The 16685-nt window shown below is 45.1% G+C and overlaps 1 protein-coding gene across 1 annotated transcript in view; it reads right to left on the bottom strand.

Annotated features, from left to right (window-relative positions):
• Positions 1 to 2322: 2322 nt before the first annotated feature.
• The window catches only part of TUSC3 (tumor suppressor candidate 3), a 137035-nt gene continuing 122672 nt past the window's right edge, over positions 2323 to 16685 (bottom strand). Inside the window, exon 10 of the mRNA XM_082238275.1 lies at positions 2323 to 2800. Coding sequence (XP_082094401.1) covers positions 2785 to 2800 — 16 coding nt within the window. The 3' untranslated portion in view covers positions 2323 to 2784. The remainder of the gene's footprint in view (positions 2801 to 16685) is intronic.

The raw sequence follows: 16685 nt of genomic DNA, 5'->3' as shown, positions 1-16685 counted from the left end.
GTGAAAAAGTTATGGCTAACTGGATGTTTTATTGATTTCTGTAAAAAGAGTCTGTCTCAACAAAACAAATACAGCTATGCTTCTCACTATGCTGATTTAAAAAATACAGATACATTGAGCAAATCAGTTAAATAAGTGTAATGTATTTGAAATGTACTTTATGATCATTATCACTATTTTTTCTTTATATTATTTATGGTGTATGTGACACACCCTCTTTCTAAATTCACATTATTTGATTGGGGGGACCCACCTTTTTTGTAGCACTTTTTGCTTTGTTAGGTCTTTGTTTTGTTAAAGGGGAAAAAAATGAATAAAATCCTGGCACTTAAAAAGCTATCTTCTTTGGTTTGACCTTCATTTTTTGCAGTTGTCCTCTTGCTGAAATTGGCATAGCACAAACAGCAGCTTCTAGGCCAAAGAGTGCACAGCTCTCATTGCAGATGGAAGCAAAGACTGCGCAATCCACCCCTACATTCTTAATGAATACTAGAGGCTTCTGTCAACAAAAACCAGTGGCCTTTCCAGCTGGTGGCTTCCCTTATTCTTCCATAGTAGCCTTTTCAACTGACTCTTTGGGGGCTTTGTACTGCAGGCTACAGATAACTCAGAACCCTGAATATAAAAGACTGCCGGGATACAAAACAACACTGGATGCAAGAAGTCTCTAAGGAGCGAGCGTCATTATACACATTCTCCTTCATATCAAATTCTGGAAGGCATTCCTGAAATGAGGTACCCATTGATATCCAAGGTGTGCACAAAACATTTGGAGCCTCTTTCACAGCAACGTTGGTCCATTTATTTCCACCAGACTGCCCTTCCAAGGGTCAAAACCCACTTCCTCTCTCTTCAACATCTCTGTTATGGAAGATGGACTTGGAAAATTGTTTTCTTACCTCAAAGTGGGTTGTTGCTGTCATCCAGAGGTCAGGATTCACATGGAACCCGGCCTAGCATTCTCCCTGTTTGTTAAGGGAGGGGAACCTGTGGTCCAACAGATGCTACTTGCTTTCTGGGCCCTTCCAACCTGGTAGGCAGAATCGGACACTGTCCCATTCTACCCCAACACTAATTCTGAGCACCTAGGACAGGCCACGCCATGTGTTTCAGTGTAGACTACGTCTCAGGCATCATATGGGTTTTGAAGCGAAAAGTGGAGATGCCATTTCTAAGATGGTGGTTGCCCTTTGTGGTTTTATTTTATTGTGGTTTTATTTTATATCTGCACCCCAGTCAATTAGGGGAACCTTTATTGTTGTTCAAAAGTTTTAAAACCTGGTAAATTTAATCAATTAAACCATCTATCCACCTTGATTGAATAATCTAACCTGTTGTCCGGTTAAACACTGCAGCCCTTCACTTTAGCAACAAGCTCCTTGGATAGTCTTTATAAAGTCATACATTTTAGCTTGCCCCAACCCCCTTCATCTTCAGTATGAGGCCATGGTGAAATAGACAGCACTTCACTTAAGATACTGCCGATCTTGCACAGTGAGATGATCCAAGCAACTTCATGGACTTCTATCCTACCAGATACCACTTTGTACTTTTTCACTGTCACCACTCAGAGTTATATGTAACTCCATGTATACAGTCTTGGCTTTACCAAATTTCCTAGTAAAGCATGGTAAAGAACAAATAATCTCATTTCAGCTTTTTGGTAGGTGGTTCTAAGCAAGACACTCAATACAGAAAGTATCCATAGAGACAGAAAAAGTGGAAATAACCATCAAGGTCACTACAGATAGATGGATATGGATAGATTTGGTGGGGGAGAAGACAACCACCCTCCTCCATAAAAGAGTGTCTTCTGATCTTCTCATGTGCCACATCTTGACCATGCAGGATGTGATGCCACCACAGACTCAGAAACAACCCTCCCATCATAATTAAAGTTGACAGAGGAGCTGGCTTCATTATGAAGAATACAGGAGGCCATGGCAGCATTTCCTTGCCACATTAAGACCTGTATCCTCAGCGCTGACTGGGGAATATATGAAGGAACTGTGTAACCCAAAGGAGTTTCCTGCAGATGTACAGGAGCAAATTTGCACTGACACATCCCAGGATCCATGAGCAAGGAGTTGCTGGTATGGGTCTTCCGTCTCCTGAAGAAACAGCAACCAGTAATGCTCCAAAATGGTTGGGTATCTGTTGATCTTCTATTTTTATGATTCTTAATGCTCAGAAATGAAACTTTTCCTCTTTTTGCAATTTCCCAAAAATGCAGCCCTCTTGGGTCTTGAAGAATACCAGCTGAAATCAGTATCGTTTTGACATGGAATGCATGCTAACAAATCACTCTGCAGTCTTCAGCACTTATTCAGCTTTCATTTTCTTTATTATGCAAACCTGGGTTGGTACTAATAAATCTTACATTGCTTTCTGCCACAAGAGTACAGTTTCATACTCTAAAATGGGTTGACTTTTTTTTCATCAGAAGTCAATACAGCTGCAATTCAACAACATCAAAAAGACTTTTCCAACTAAAGTTAACTTTATTTAAATTGGGGACCACCAAGCATATCCCACTCATTTCTGTTTATCACATCTTCCACTTAGATATTCAATGTTTGCTATGCATTATAAATCAGATGAAGCATTTTGGTAATAAGGTACAAAAACAAAATTGTCTTCTGCACACAAATGCTGCAATTTTATCACAGGAAGCAGATGAACCAAGCAAAGACTCTTGAAGAAATGTAATGTTGGTAAGCAGATACTATCAGAAGCTGCTTATCTTCGTAGCAAACGTTAGCCTTACGTGAATCCCACTTGAATTCATTTAATTAAGAAGCTGTAAAGAACAAAAAAAATGATTAAATTCAAGGGGGGAGGGGAGTGCACATGTAGCTTGGCTTCTTGCTCTTGGAAATGAGATTTATCACCCTTTTTTGGGGTGTGTATGCTTGTGTATTATACATAATGACCCACAAATCCAAAAAAGAGCCCTGATGAGACCACAGTCATATCTGGTCTAGCATTCTCTTTACAGAGTGGTCAGCCAGATTCCTATGGAAGCTCGCAAACAAGATACAATTGCAACAGTACCCTCTCATGTTCCTGTTCCTTAGCACCTCAATTCCCAGATCCCAACACTGGAGGTAATGCATAATAGTTGACTGGTAGCTTATCCTCCATGAATATGTCTAATCCTCCTTTAATGCAGCTATCACTGAGGGAGCAAATTCCATAGGGTTGCATCTTATGGTAGCTTTTGCTAGCAAAAACATTTCTTATATAGGGTGAGGCACCAGATTTTCACCACTCCCCTGTATCCATTGTAGCCTTATGTGCCCTATCCCACCCTTCCAGGAGGTCCTCCAATCCTTCAGAGCTCTTGGGAGGCACAGGGTGGCTGCATGGGGTTGGGAATTAGTGATAATCAGGTGCGCTTCCACTGGCAGAAAGTCACAACTGGATACAACCCATTGTTTAACCATGCTTTGTGTTAAGTGCTTCCTTTTGTCTATTCTGAATCTCCCACCATTCGTATCCATCCATTCACAGATTGATTCCTTTATTGAGGGTAAAATATTGTTAGGTCTTGACAGTGTTGCACCCAGATCCACTCTGAGAGCATCTATAAATGTTATCTACATTTGTGCATATTTCCTTCCACATAGACTTGACTGTAGATCTTAAAACTCTCTCTCCCTCCCTCTCCCCCTTCAAAAAGTAAAGTGCAGCAGTTCCATTTAAGCTCCTTCTCTGTCCTTGAAAATCCCCTGCTGAGACATGCATATGGGGAAAAAGAGGTCCCTGGAGAGCAGTGTAATATTAATGCCAGGAAAGGCCAGACAAGTTTCATAATTTCACCCTGAAGAGATCAGAAAGTGGCTCTGGAAAGCTGGCTATTCATCCCGAGTGAGATACATTTACAAGACCATGCCATGCAATTTGCATATCTGTAAACTTGTAAAAAGAAATGGGAGCCCCAAGGCATGTGGGAGGGATGAATAAAAGATAAAAATTTCCAAGCAATTTCTTTCCCTTTGTACGATCATGTGATTGTGCATAGGGAAAATTAGCTGCAGGCTCTGTTTAACTGAAGTTAACAGGTGGGCATTGTGCAGCACTTTAAACAGACTTCAGTAAAACAGAACCTCCAGCTAATCTATCAAATGCTTTAACTAAATGGAATGCTGATGTGATCGGGCAGTTAAATTTAATGGCTGTGTTTTCCATTAACCAAAAAAGGAGTGATTTAATGAGCACAAGTACTAATGGGCATGGACTGCTACCTCCAAGGTGTGTGTGTGTGTGTGTGTGTGTGTGTGTGTGTGTGTGTGTAAATAAATGGCAGTAATGGATACCTGCAGGAAGAGCAAATGACACATGCATAACAATTGTAGCATTGGGAATTCAAAAATGGAAGTCAGGAAAACTAATCCACCGGCTCCATTCCACAACCAAAGAAGATTTCCCACCTTCGCCTCAAATCCAGAGTAAAATAGAGGGAGAGATGTTAAGAAGCATCAGTAAAGCAGTGGTGCTGCAGTCAGATTTCCAAGTTAACTGCTTATAAATATGCTTGCCAAAATGTCAGGATTGGCTGCAGCTTCCAGGGTGGCAAATCTAGATTGGCTGGCATGCAATGTATGCAAAGGGTCTAGCTCTTAATCCTAGTGTGATCCAATGCGTACACATGGGTTTTGCATCTCAAGAGCGTGTGCCATTTGCTTTGGGTTTGTTGTGTGACGTGATATTTTCCGAGTAATCATTTAATAGTTCATGCTTGAGCTATGGTGTCATTATATAAACATTGCAAATCTGAAGTGAGTTTCTGGGTATGAATTTTTCACATTTCTAATGCAGCACAAGATATTTGCTCCTCTTTTCTATTCATCTGTGGTTGACCTGGCACTTTCCTCCACCTTTGGGCCCAGTACTCAGCTGCATGCAGGGAGATGAAAGTTGGTTTTTATGGCTTTAACAATGAGTCTCCCACACCTTTCCATTGAGAAGAATCTGACCACAACCATCGACTTTGGTCCAGCAATGATTACATATTTCTACTGATTATTTATGGGCAGTCTATTTATTCCTCTGCCTTCCTAAGCAGTCTAACCTCCTTGCGCATGCACCTGGATAAACTGGTATCAAGTTCACACATCACAATCTCTGATCAGTCCAGTAGCAATAATCATGTCATTCTCCTCCCCTCCCCCAAATAGAATTCTGTGTCTATAAACAGCAAAGGTCGGTCAACGTATACCGCAATCTGTTTGTGGTATTCTCAAATATTCTAACAAGAGTGATGCAGTCAAAGGATACATGCAACAAACAAATCTTAAATATTTGATTAGTCAGTTTCAAAGTACTGTGCCCCATTTTTGGCACCCTAGAAACACATAACTGAGAATGCAATTTCAGAAAAGCTGGGTTTTTTCCCCCTTCAGGGAAATTACCAGTAAGTCCAACATCCATTTTAACTTGCACTAACTGATTATATGGACTGAAGATCTGATTACATATGGCAGTGGAAAATCCACATTCTTACTCAGAAAGTGGAGAGGAGGGGTCCAATTTAAAGAGCAAAGGTGTTTATTAAACTCTTTGTTTTCTGTTGCTGACTTCTTCATGTGATTTGATGCCTTCCTCTGCCACCACAATGGTGAAGAACTTCCTTCTTTTTTATAAGGAAACGAATATTTTGAGTATTCTATTACTGTCATGACCCGAGGACAATGCAGTGTGTGGTGGACAATTCTGATGAAGATAAGCTTCTGGCTTCTTCCTTGTAGGAAGAACTGCTAGTAGTTTATTCAGGGTCCTCTTAGCTGAAGTACTGCAGTACTGCTATCTCCCCAACCATAAATGCAAAACAGGCTTTGGCCTCCCAGGCAGTTCCTCCAGGGAGGCGACACCAACCACAGCTTACAGCTGACTCTAGTTCCCTCAAGGGACCATATTCTTGGTCTGAGCAACAAGAGTGACTGATTTTGCTAACTTCAGCCAAGAAACCCTCCCACCCCAGGGTCACCGTTTTATTCCTTCAGCTATTCAAAGTTTTAAAGCCACAGGTGTTTTTTTTTGGGGGGGGGGTCAGTTTACATATGGATTACTGCTTTCAATCCTCAACTGGGAAGGGTTCAATCTATCTTTTTAAAGGAAGGTTTTGTACATATGATTCTGTGTGGGGAATGCAACTTTATATCACGAAGTGGGCATGTGAATGTAAAGCTTGAATAAATGCCCTGAAATAATGTCTGCACTTGCATTTTCCCTCTGCCCTTCTAGTTATAGCACTTAGTGGCCTAAGCCAGGGAATGCTGGTCATGAAAAAGGAGATACTTATGCTGGGCTTCTCCACTGAGGTTTTGGGTATTATAACATAAAGGAGAGTTAACTTTCTGTTATCCAGAGGCTAACAGGCCTATATTTATACCATCTGAGAACTGCAGTCATGCTGTCCACTATTCTTAAATAATATTCCAAATTATAGAATTGCCAGAGCTCCACAGTTGCAGACATTAGCTATTTACAAAACTAGGAGAGCACAATGTCTTGCTTTCTTTTTTTTCTTTTTACTTACTACTTAAGTAAGTAAGATTCAGGGATGTCTTTGTTACTGTTGAATTTGAGAAACAGACTATGTGAACCACATCCTTTTATACTGTAATTGGTACAAGGAGTCCAGAGAGAACCTGATTCTTTATTAAGTATTCTACCCAGAAGACCACTGAAATTCTAGGATCTTACTGTTTAAGTGATTCTGCTTATGTTACTGAACAGGTAGCTACCCCCCCCCCGCCTTAATCTCAATACAAATTAGCAAGCAGATGGTAAAATACATTTCCTGTTGACACTTCTGGAGCTAACTTAGTAGGAGACTGCTTTTAGCCAGCAGGGCTCCCTTAGAACTGTCCAAGGTACTGTATTTGTCTGCTCTCAGATTTGATAGGACACCATCTAATTCTCCTGTAGCCTCAAGCTCTCAGGCAGGTACAAAATCTTGTGTAAGCAACCATATTTAGTATGACTGAAGCTCTTCAAATATAGAGATTCCTGAGAATATTTGAGGGTTGGATTTGCATCTCAGAATTCTCACTGCATCCTTATTTTTAGTAAAGGAAAATGTTGCTCACAGAGCCTACTGCTGGTTGCAGAGTCCCATTTGAAAATATTGTTCCGAATATGCAGATGTCAGGGGAGAGCTGGGGCACATGCTCTCAGGGGATGGTTGGTCCTTCTCCCTTCTTAATGTGTGACAAAAATTGGGGACAATGAACCTGTGGTCCTACAAATGTTGGACTGTCAACTCCCATCAGCTCCAGCCAGTATGACCAATGGTCAGGGAAGATGGGAATTCAAATCCAAACAACTCCCAGAAGGCCATAGGTTGATCTATCCTTGATATAAATGCATGGAAGCAGTGTCTGATAGGTAGAGGAAGTAAATTGTATTTTCACAATTGCCCAATCAGGATTGCCTCAGTTCTGTATTTTGCCCAACTCTGATAGAGCTTTAGATGTGAGGCAGTGTTAACAACTGAGGACATTTGTGGGAACACAAAATATGTCTGGGAAAAGAGGCAGCATAACAGAGGGACAACACCCAAGAAACAGAGACCAAAACAAATGAATAAAGTCTGAGTGAAATGATGAACAAGAAGCTCAGTGCCTTTCAAGACTTGCTCTTGCTCAGAGTGGCCTTAAATTTTGAAAATTACTGTTCAAAACTATGACTATATAATTCGGATTACAGAAGCCCCAATGAGCATTTAAACTTCTCTCTCTTTTTTTTGATAGGGTGAAAACTTTTTATTGAAGAGAACACATGGGGCATATCTATATAATGTATTATAATACATTTTACTTACATGTTATCTTTATTTTGGTATTCGTTTTGCACCACTGAGTTTGAGAAGTTATCGGCTGGGTGAGGACTGCAGGGCCTGCTCCCTTCCAGGGCCTTTTCCAACTGGCCCAGGGGGCGTGGCCCAGGCCCTTTCTCCCGGCTATAAGGGGACTCCTGCTGCAGGGAAGCCTCGAACCATCGGCTGGGTGAGGACTGCAGGGCCTGCTCCCTTCCAGGGCCTTCTCCAACTGGCCCAGGGGGCGTGGCCCAGGCCCTTTCTCCCGGCTATAAGGGGACTCCTGCTGCAGGGAAGCCTCGAACCATCGGCTGGGTGAGGACTGCAGGGCCTGCTCCCTTCCAGGGCCTTCTCCAACTGGCCCAGGGGGCGTGGCCCAGGCCCTTTCTCCCGGCTATAAGGGGACTCCTGCTGCAGGGAAGCCTCGAACCATCGGCTGGGTGAGGACTGCAGGGCCTGCTCCCTTCCAGGGCCTTCTCCACCTGGCCCAGGGGGCGTGGCCCAGGCCCTTTCTCCCGGCTATAAGGGGACTCCTGCTGCAGGGAAGCCTCGAACCATCGGCTGGGTGAGGACTGCAGGGCCTGCTCCCTTCCAGGGCCTTTTCCAACTGGCCCAGGGGGCGTGGCCCAGGCCCTTTCTCCCGGCTATAAGGGGACTCCTGCTGCAGGGAAGCCTCGAACCATCGGCTGGGTGAGGACTGCAGGGCCTGCTCCCTTCCAGGGCCTTCTCCAACTGGCCCAGGGGGCGTGGCCCAGGCTCTTTCTCCCGGCTATAAGGGGACTCCTGCTGCAGGGAAGCCTCGAACCATCGGCTGGGTGAGGACTGCAGGGCCTGCTCCCTTCCAGGGCCTTCTCCAACTGGCCCAGGGGGCGTGGCCCAGGCCCTTATTGGGAACAAACTTTTGGGGAAGCTGGGAAGTGTTCTGCAATTGCTTCCCTGTTCCAATGTGTTTTAAAATGTCCTCAAGCAGTCGGTGGCAATTTAAATTTGTATTTCTTTTTTCCCTTTTTTCTCTTGTTGGGGGTGGGTGGGTGTAATGGATATTTGGTTGGGGATTAATTTTAGTATAATTGTTATGTTTTTGTTTTCTTTTGTTTTATTGGTTCTGTATAGTTTGTGTTTTGTTTTTAAGGGGCGGGATCGGGGCTGCCTGGGAGTGAGGCCCCAGCCAACACGATGGCTGGGACAAGCTCCACAGGGGGGGAAGCACTGGGACATCCGATCTCAGTGATCATGGGCAGGAGGCGGAGTTACGCTAAGACCAGACCATGTCATTACCGAGGAGGCAGGTTTAGTCGTTGTTTGAAGACTATCCCTGCCTCCGGGTCTGGCCTTGACCTGATGGATACTGGAATCAACAGGGGAAACCCACATAACCTGAAGGTGTTGCTGTGTAATGCCAGGTCAATGATGAATAAAACCACTGCCATCCACGACCTGATTGTGGATGGAGGATTTGACCTGGCTTGTGTGACAGAGACCTGGTTGAATGAGGCAGATGGGCCTGTCCTTGCTGCCGCCTGCCCACCAGGTTTCTCTTACGCACAGCAACCCAGGTCATGTGGGCGGGGAGGGGGGGTTGCAGTGATTTTTAGGAAGTCATTAGTTTGCACCAGGCGTCCTACTGGGAAGACCCAGTTTTCTGAGTGCATGTTCTGGAAGTTGGGCAATAGGGGCAGTACAGGATTCCTTTTGGTGTACCGACCTCCCCGCTGCACCAAGGATTCCCTGTCCGAGCTGCTTCAGGTCGTGGCGGATGTTCTCCTGGAGACACCTAGTTTGGTTGTCCTAGGGGATTTTAACATCCACGCCGACACGACCTTACAAGGGGCCACTCGGGACTTCGTGGAAAGCATGGCCTCCATGGGGCTGTCCCTGAATAAGTTGGGCCCAACTCATAGTCATGGACATGCCTTAGACCTGGTATTCACCTCTAGTGACGTGGGTGATCTGACACTAAGTAAAAGTGAAACCAAAGAAGTGCCATGGTCAGATCACTTCCTGGTGCAACTGGACTTCTCCGCGACCCTTCCCCTCTGCAGGGAGGTGGGACCAATTCGGATGGTCCGCCCCCGCCACTTAATGGATCCAAATGGTTTCCAGAGCGTGGTAGGGGATGCTTTATCCCATGTTGATGGCCTTTCAGCTGATTCCCTGGTGGCCCGCTGGAATGCGGAGTTAACCAGGGCTATCGACTGTCTGGCTCCGAAGCGCCCTCTCCGATTGCATGGAGCCCGGACAGCCCCGTGGTTTTCTTCAGAGCTGAGGGCGATGAAACAATCGCTGAGACGGCTAGAGCGTCGGTGGCAGAAAACTCACTCCGAATCTGACCGGACACAGGTTAGAGCTCAACGTCGAGCCTACCAAGTGGCGATAGCGACGGCGAAGAAGACTTTCTTCACCGCCTCTATTGCATCTGCAGAAAATAGTAGCAGGAGACTCTTTCAGGTGGTCCGCAATTTAACGGAACCACCTTTACCACCGGGGCCTTGTAAAGACCCCAAGATCTCCTGCAACGATTTTGCAAAGTTTTTTGCAGATAAAATCACTCATATTCGGAAGGAGCTAGACACCACCGTGGGAGCAGGGCCGGGGCGGGAGAGTGCTAGAGCCCTGTCTGGTCAAGTTGCATGGAATCAATTTCAATCCGTTACCCCCGAGGATGTGGACAGGCTGCTTGGACGCGTGAAACCAACCACCTGTCTCCTTGATCCTTGCCCATCCTGGCTAATAAAAGCAAGCCGGGAAGGGCTGGGCGATGGGCTCTGCGGGGTGGTGAATGCTTCCCTCTGTGAGGGAACATTCCCAGATCCGCTGAAAGAGGCGGTCATTAAACCGCTTCTTAAAAAACCATCTTTAGACCCGGCCAGTATGGCCAACTATCGCCCAGTCTCAAATCTTCCATTCTTGGGCAAGGTGATTGAGCGTGTGGTTGCTGAACAACTCCAGGCACGCCTGGAGGATGCGGACCATTTGGATCCCTTCCAATCAGGGTTCAGGCCTCATCATGGGACTGAAACTGCCTTGGTCGCACTGGTTGATGATCTCCGGCGAGCTAGGGACAAAGGTGAGAGTTGTTTCCTAGTTCTGCTGGATCTCTCAGCGGCCTTTGATACAATCGACCATAACATCCTTCTGGACCGTCTAGAGGGGTTGGGAGCTGGGGGCACTGTTATACAGTGGTTTCGCTCCTTCCTCCTGGGCCGTGTTCAGAAAGTGGTGGTGGGGGATGAGTGTTCAGACCCTTGGGCCCTCACTTGTGGGGTGCCTCAGGGTTCCGTCCTCTCCCCCATGCTTTTTAACATCTATATGAAGCCGCTGGGAGAGATCATCAGGGGGTTTGGACTGGGTGTCCATCAATATGCAGATGATACCCAGCTCTACCTTTCTTTCAAATCAGAACCAGTGAAGGCGGTGAATGTCCTGTGTGAGTGCCTGGAGGCGGTTGGAGGATGGATGGCGGCTAATGGATTGAAGTTGAATCCTGACAAGACAGAAGTACTGTTTTTGGGGGACAGGAGGCGGGCTGGTGTGGAGGACTCCCTGGTCCTGAATAGGGTAACTGTGCCCCTGAAGGACCAGGTGCGTAGCCTGGGAGTCATTTTGGACTCACAGCTGTCCATGGAGGCGCAGGTCAATTCTGTATCCAGGGCAGCTGTCTACCAACTCCACCTGGTACGCAGGCTGAGACCCTACCTGCCCGCGGACTGTCTGGCCAGAGTGGTGCATGCTCTAGTTATCTCCCGCTTGGACTACTGCAATGCGCTCTACGTGGGGCTACCTTTGAAGGTGACTCGGAAACTACAGCTAATCCAGAATGCGGCAGCTAGACTGGTGACTGGGGGCGGCCGCCGAGACCACATAACACCGGTCTTGAAAGACCTACATTGGCTCCCAGTACGTTTCCGAGCACAATTCAAAGTGCTGGTGTTGACCTTTAAAGCCCTAAACGGCTTCGGCCCAGTATACCTGAAGGAGCATCTCCACCCCCATCGTTCTGCCCGGACACTGAGGTCCAGCGCCGAGGGCCTTCTGGCGGTTCCCTCAGTACGAGAAGCGAAGCTACAGGGAACCAGGCAGAGGGCCTTTTCGGTGGTGGCGCCCGCCCTGTGGAATGCCCTCCCATTGGATGTCAAGGTGATGGACAACTACCTGACATTCAGAAGACATCTTAAGGCGGCCCTATTCAGGGAAGCTTTTAATGTATGATATTTTAGTGTTTTTTGGTTTCTGTGGAAGCCGCCCAGAGTGGCTGGGGAAACCCAGCCAGATGGGCGGGGTACAAATAATAAATTATTATTATTATTATTATTATCTTACATAACACTTAAAAAGAAAAAAAGTAAGAAAGCCAGCCTCATTTGCAGACTCAACTTTCTCACACCGCCATTTCTAGCCCGTTTTTCTTTAGATGATCAAAAGCAAGAGAAACCATCATAGACATAGTAAAGGATCCTCCTACAATTTTTATGTATACGGCCATGTATAAAAAGCAGGGGCTGGGGATGATAGGCAACCTCCCCCACAATCTTTCACTCTTGATTTATTTTTATTTGATTTCATGTTCAAAGCATATCACTTCATGGAGATATGCGGCCTAAGACAAGTGGCTTTTTGTTCCCTTTATTGATGCAGGACCAACCATCACCTGCTTCAGGAAAGATTAATATGGCCGTATGGTGTTATGCAACACAAAATGTGTTTAAATATCTGTGGTCTTAGGGTGGACTTTGTTTTGGGGTCTACATCTTTCAGAATGCAGCCTTCAATTTCTCTTTACAATCAATTATTTTAAACACATGCAAATAGGAAGATTCAGTTTTCCTTAGTATGTTTCCATCGGAATGAGAGCTAGGCATCATCTGGTGCATGTCTTTTATGGAGTTCTTGTCACCTCATTTCCACAGTTAGACACTGCGATTTAGGACTGATCCCATCCTGGCTAATAATATAGAAGGTCAACTCTTGTTGGAGCTGAGTAACTAACAGCACACTGTGACACTCTGAGCCCACATTTAGAACCATTTCACCACTCATCTGTAGCTGATGCATGTTAATGCTATTCTTACTAGTTGGCAGGATGAGGCAGATGAGCAAACCACCAGTGGCTGAGCTTTCTCTTGACCGCAGGCAACATGGTCATCATATGGGGCTTCATCTGTCAAGCATGCTTCGCTGTGCATTTTTTAAGCCTTAAAATGTTAACTGCTGTGGGTCTCACACAGCTTGAAGTCCATTTCCCCATTCATGTGCATCAAGTCTAAAAACCCCCAAAGCATGTAGAGAAACATCCTTGTAACCCACTTTATCTTAGTACCAAGGCCAACCTGGCAGCCTCAAGCCACGTGAGATGACAAAGTGCCACCTCTTCATGCCAGTGGTGCCCTAAGTTCCCCAAAGGGGCAATCCTTAGGTGGGGATGAACCTTAACAGGGTGTCTACCATTAGTAGAACAGTGTGGCAGCAGATCTATTTTTTTAATTGAATTTATATACCGCCCTACGCCCAGAGTTCTCAGGGCAGTTCACAGAACAAGTTCCAACCACTTCACACTGGAAGGGATTCCTTGGTGATTGCCCTCACCTGTAAACTTCTCATTCCTTGGGTTATCAGGCCACCTTCTCTCTTCCTTTGAAAGATGAAGGAATACAATTTGGGTACAGAAGAAGTATGTGGGAAATAATAATTTTAAAAATCCTGTCTAGTAGTCTAGTTTTGTAGTCAGGGTTGGAATAGGAGGAATTAGTTGACATATCTGTGTCCCTACAGATGCTGTTGGACTCCAACTCCAATAATTCCTAAGCAATGGACATGCTGGCTGGGACTGATAATAAATAATAATAATTTTTTTTATTTATTTATACCCCGCCCTTCCCGGTTCAGGGCTCAGGGCGGCTAACAACAAATTTAAAACACTTAATTGATGCTACAGAAAGAAAAAAGCATAAAATATGGTATAAAATGTAAATAACAATAAAATCTAAAATCAAAAAACAATTTAGGGGGAAAATCCATCCAATAAACATTAGATGATCACCAGGGCTAGCTGGCTAAATTAGTCCCACTTGGGCCAGCGAGGAGACCAAGGGAGAACCAGCTGTGGGATCCGAGAGCAGGCAATCTTCACAAAAAGAGGAGAGGGAGGGAAGGAAGGGGAACTGAGGGGAACTGGAGTGCAACAATAGCTGGAGGGCCACAGGTTCCCCACCCTAAATGATATGGAAGCCTAGTGATGTGGTTGGTGAACAAAGGTTAGCCTACTGCAAGCCAACAGCTAGTGGAGTAAGAAAATATGGAATAAAGGAATAATAACAGTAAATAATAGATGCAACTTAAGTTATGCTTGAGCAGCTAATGACATCAAAAGGAGATGGTTAAAACCCCCAAGATACTTTTTAACACAGGGTGTTTCAGTTCTGTCTGTTGTGTTTGGTGCACAAGACATTTATTTTTCATTAAAAGTAATGCAAGTTACATGCATGCCCGGAGGAGATTTAACCTAAAGGAAGCAGGCAGAGGGGCAAGACTGTAGCACAGCCACTCATGATTACTGCAGGAGACAAAATTGATTTCATGAAGAGCCTAATGAATCCAGCAATGCTTTGCTCAGGGACTATAATACCCCCAGAGAGTTGGGTAAAAACTCCCCAAGCAGAAGGGTGAGATATTAGATGACTTTGACACAGCACTGAAGCAGGTAACTAGGCCAGAAAAGTTATAAAATATTGACTCAGGAGCTAGTAAATTTAGCTGTAAAGGCTGTTGTGTTGCTAGCCACCAGAGATTCTCCAGACAGCACACCTGAAGACTAACTGTTGAAGTTGCTATTCAAATTACTTGTAAAACAGTGAGTAGGATAATATCTCTCTCTCTTTTAAAAAAAGTATATGAATTAAGTTCAAAATGAGCCTCAAAATATTAGTGGGGATTTCTCTCCCCCTTCCTCTAAATGGATCCAACTGATTAGGAAAGAAGGGAAGGTAAGAAAACAGGTAAAGAACAATTCTGAGACTGCCTCTTTGTTATAAGTTCGGTGCCTGGCACAGTAAGAAGTCTAAAAAATGCAACAAATTTTCAGGGGCACAGGTCAAAAGTCAGTTGTGAACTGAGCAAAGGAATGATCAAAGATGTGAGTTCAGGATATCTCCTGTGAGCCAGAAAGTTGTGCAAACCAGAAGTTTTTAAACCTTGTTCCTCCATTAGAAGGTCAGCAATGGCAGAAAGACTTGCTTTGAAAGGAGGGCCATAGCTCAGTGTTCATGAATCCAATTCAAAGTGCTGTTTTTGACCTTTAAAACCCCATATGGTTCAGGAGCCCTGTACTGAAAACTTTTTCAGCTTGGTGGGTTGGATCCTGAACACACAGCCCACCTCTAGGGGGATGCTTGCCAATCACCTTATATCCCCATGATGTCAGGTGGCCCACTTTTTCTTTGTAGTGTGGTGCGTGTATCAGCTGCGCTGTGAAGTAAGATTCCAGCCAATCGAATTAGAGCTTAGAGTCAGCACCAGTCAGAAGGAGCGTCTCCACCTCCATCATTCTGCCCGGACACTGAGGTCCAGCGCCGAGGGCCTTCTGGCGGTTCCCTCTCTGCGAGAAGCCAAGTTACAGGGAACCAGGCAGAGGGCCTTCTTGGTAGTGGCGCCCGCCCTGTGGAATGCCCTCCCAACAGATGGCAAAGAGAAAAATAACTACCAAACTTTTAGAAGACATTTGAAGGCAGCCCTGTTTAGGGAAGCTTTTAATGTTTAATAGGTTATTGTATTTTAGTGTTTTGTTGGAAGCCGCCCAGAGTGGCTGGCGAAACCCAGCCAGATGGGCGGGGTATAAATAAATTATTATTATTATTATTATTATTATTATTATTATTATTATTATTATTATCAGCTCTGGTTTCCAAAGGATGGATCTCACTGCCAATCAGCACAAACTCCAACCCTGCTTTCAACAGGGATTGACACCACTCGGGAGATCTGACTGGGATCTTCTGAGTGGAACCAGTAGCAATGCTAGCATTTGGCACTAAATATAAAAGGTACTGAATACAAACCCTGCTTGCCAAGGAATGGCTGAGAGTACATTGCAAAGCTCCTGATAGTACCTTTGCAGCCACATCTTTACCTGCCTCACTCCTTACATGGCCCAAATTAAGACCCCTACAGGAGCTTCTCCACTGCTCACCGCTTTCTCATATGAATCTGCTTGGATCCTGAGAGTATGATCTGACACCCTGCTCTTTGTACCACTTCTTACAGAGAACTGAATGCTTCTCCTAAGTAGGCTCACCTGGTGCCAACTTTGTCACTCTTCCAGCATTTTTGTTTTCCCAGGCATTTGGGTAGCACTAATGACTTCTCTTCTCACGAGAAGAGAAGACTCCCTGGAAAAGACCCTGATGTTGGGAAAGATGGAGGGCACAAGGAGAAGGGGACGACAGAGGACGAGATGGTTGGACGGTGTTCTCGAAGCTACCAGCATGAGTTTGACCAAACTGCGGGAGGCAGTGGAAGACAGGAGTGCCTGGCGTGCTCTGGTCCATGGGGTCACGAAGAGTCGGGCACGACTAAATGACTAAACAACAACGACAACAACAACAACAATGACTGTCTGTTTGCCTCTCTTTGGTGGTCATCTTGGCTGGGGAGGCTATGATGGGAATAAACCCATTCGTGCGATTATTATATTCTGAATATGTTTTTAACGTGGTTTCAGCTTCTGGTTTGGCTGTAAAAAGTGTCTGAATGCACGGTTCAACCACTCTCACACTCATACATGCCATAGTCAAGTGGTCCAATGTATCAGAACCATTTCTCAGAGTCCTCTCCAAAGAACATATCAAGATGTTGCAGAAATTATGTTTCC

The sequence above is a fragment of the Podarcis vaucheri genome, assembly GCF_965113315.1.
Source record: "Podarcis vaucheri genome assembly, chromosome: 9".
In the NCBI taxonomy this organism is placed as follows: domain Eukaryota; kingdom Metazoa; phylum Chordata; class Lepidosauria; order Squamata; family Lacertidae; genus Podarcis; species Podarcis vaucheri.
This window is presented reverse-complemented; position numbering and strand designations above follow the sequence as displayed.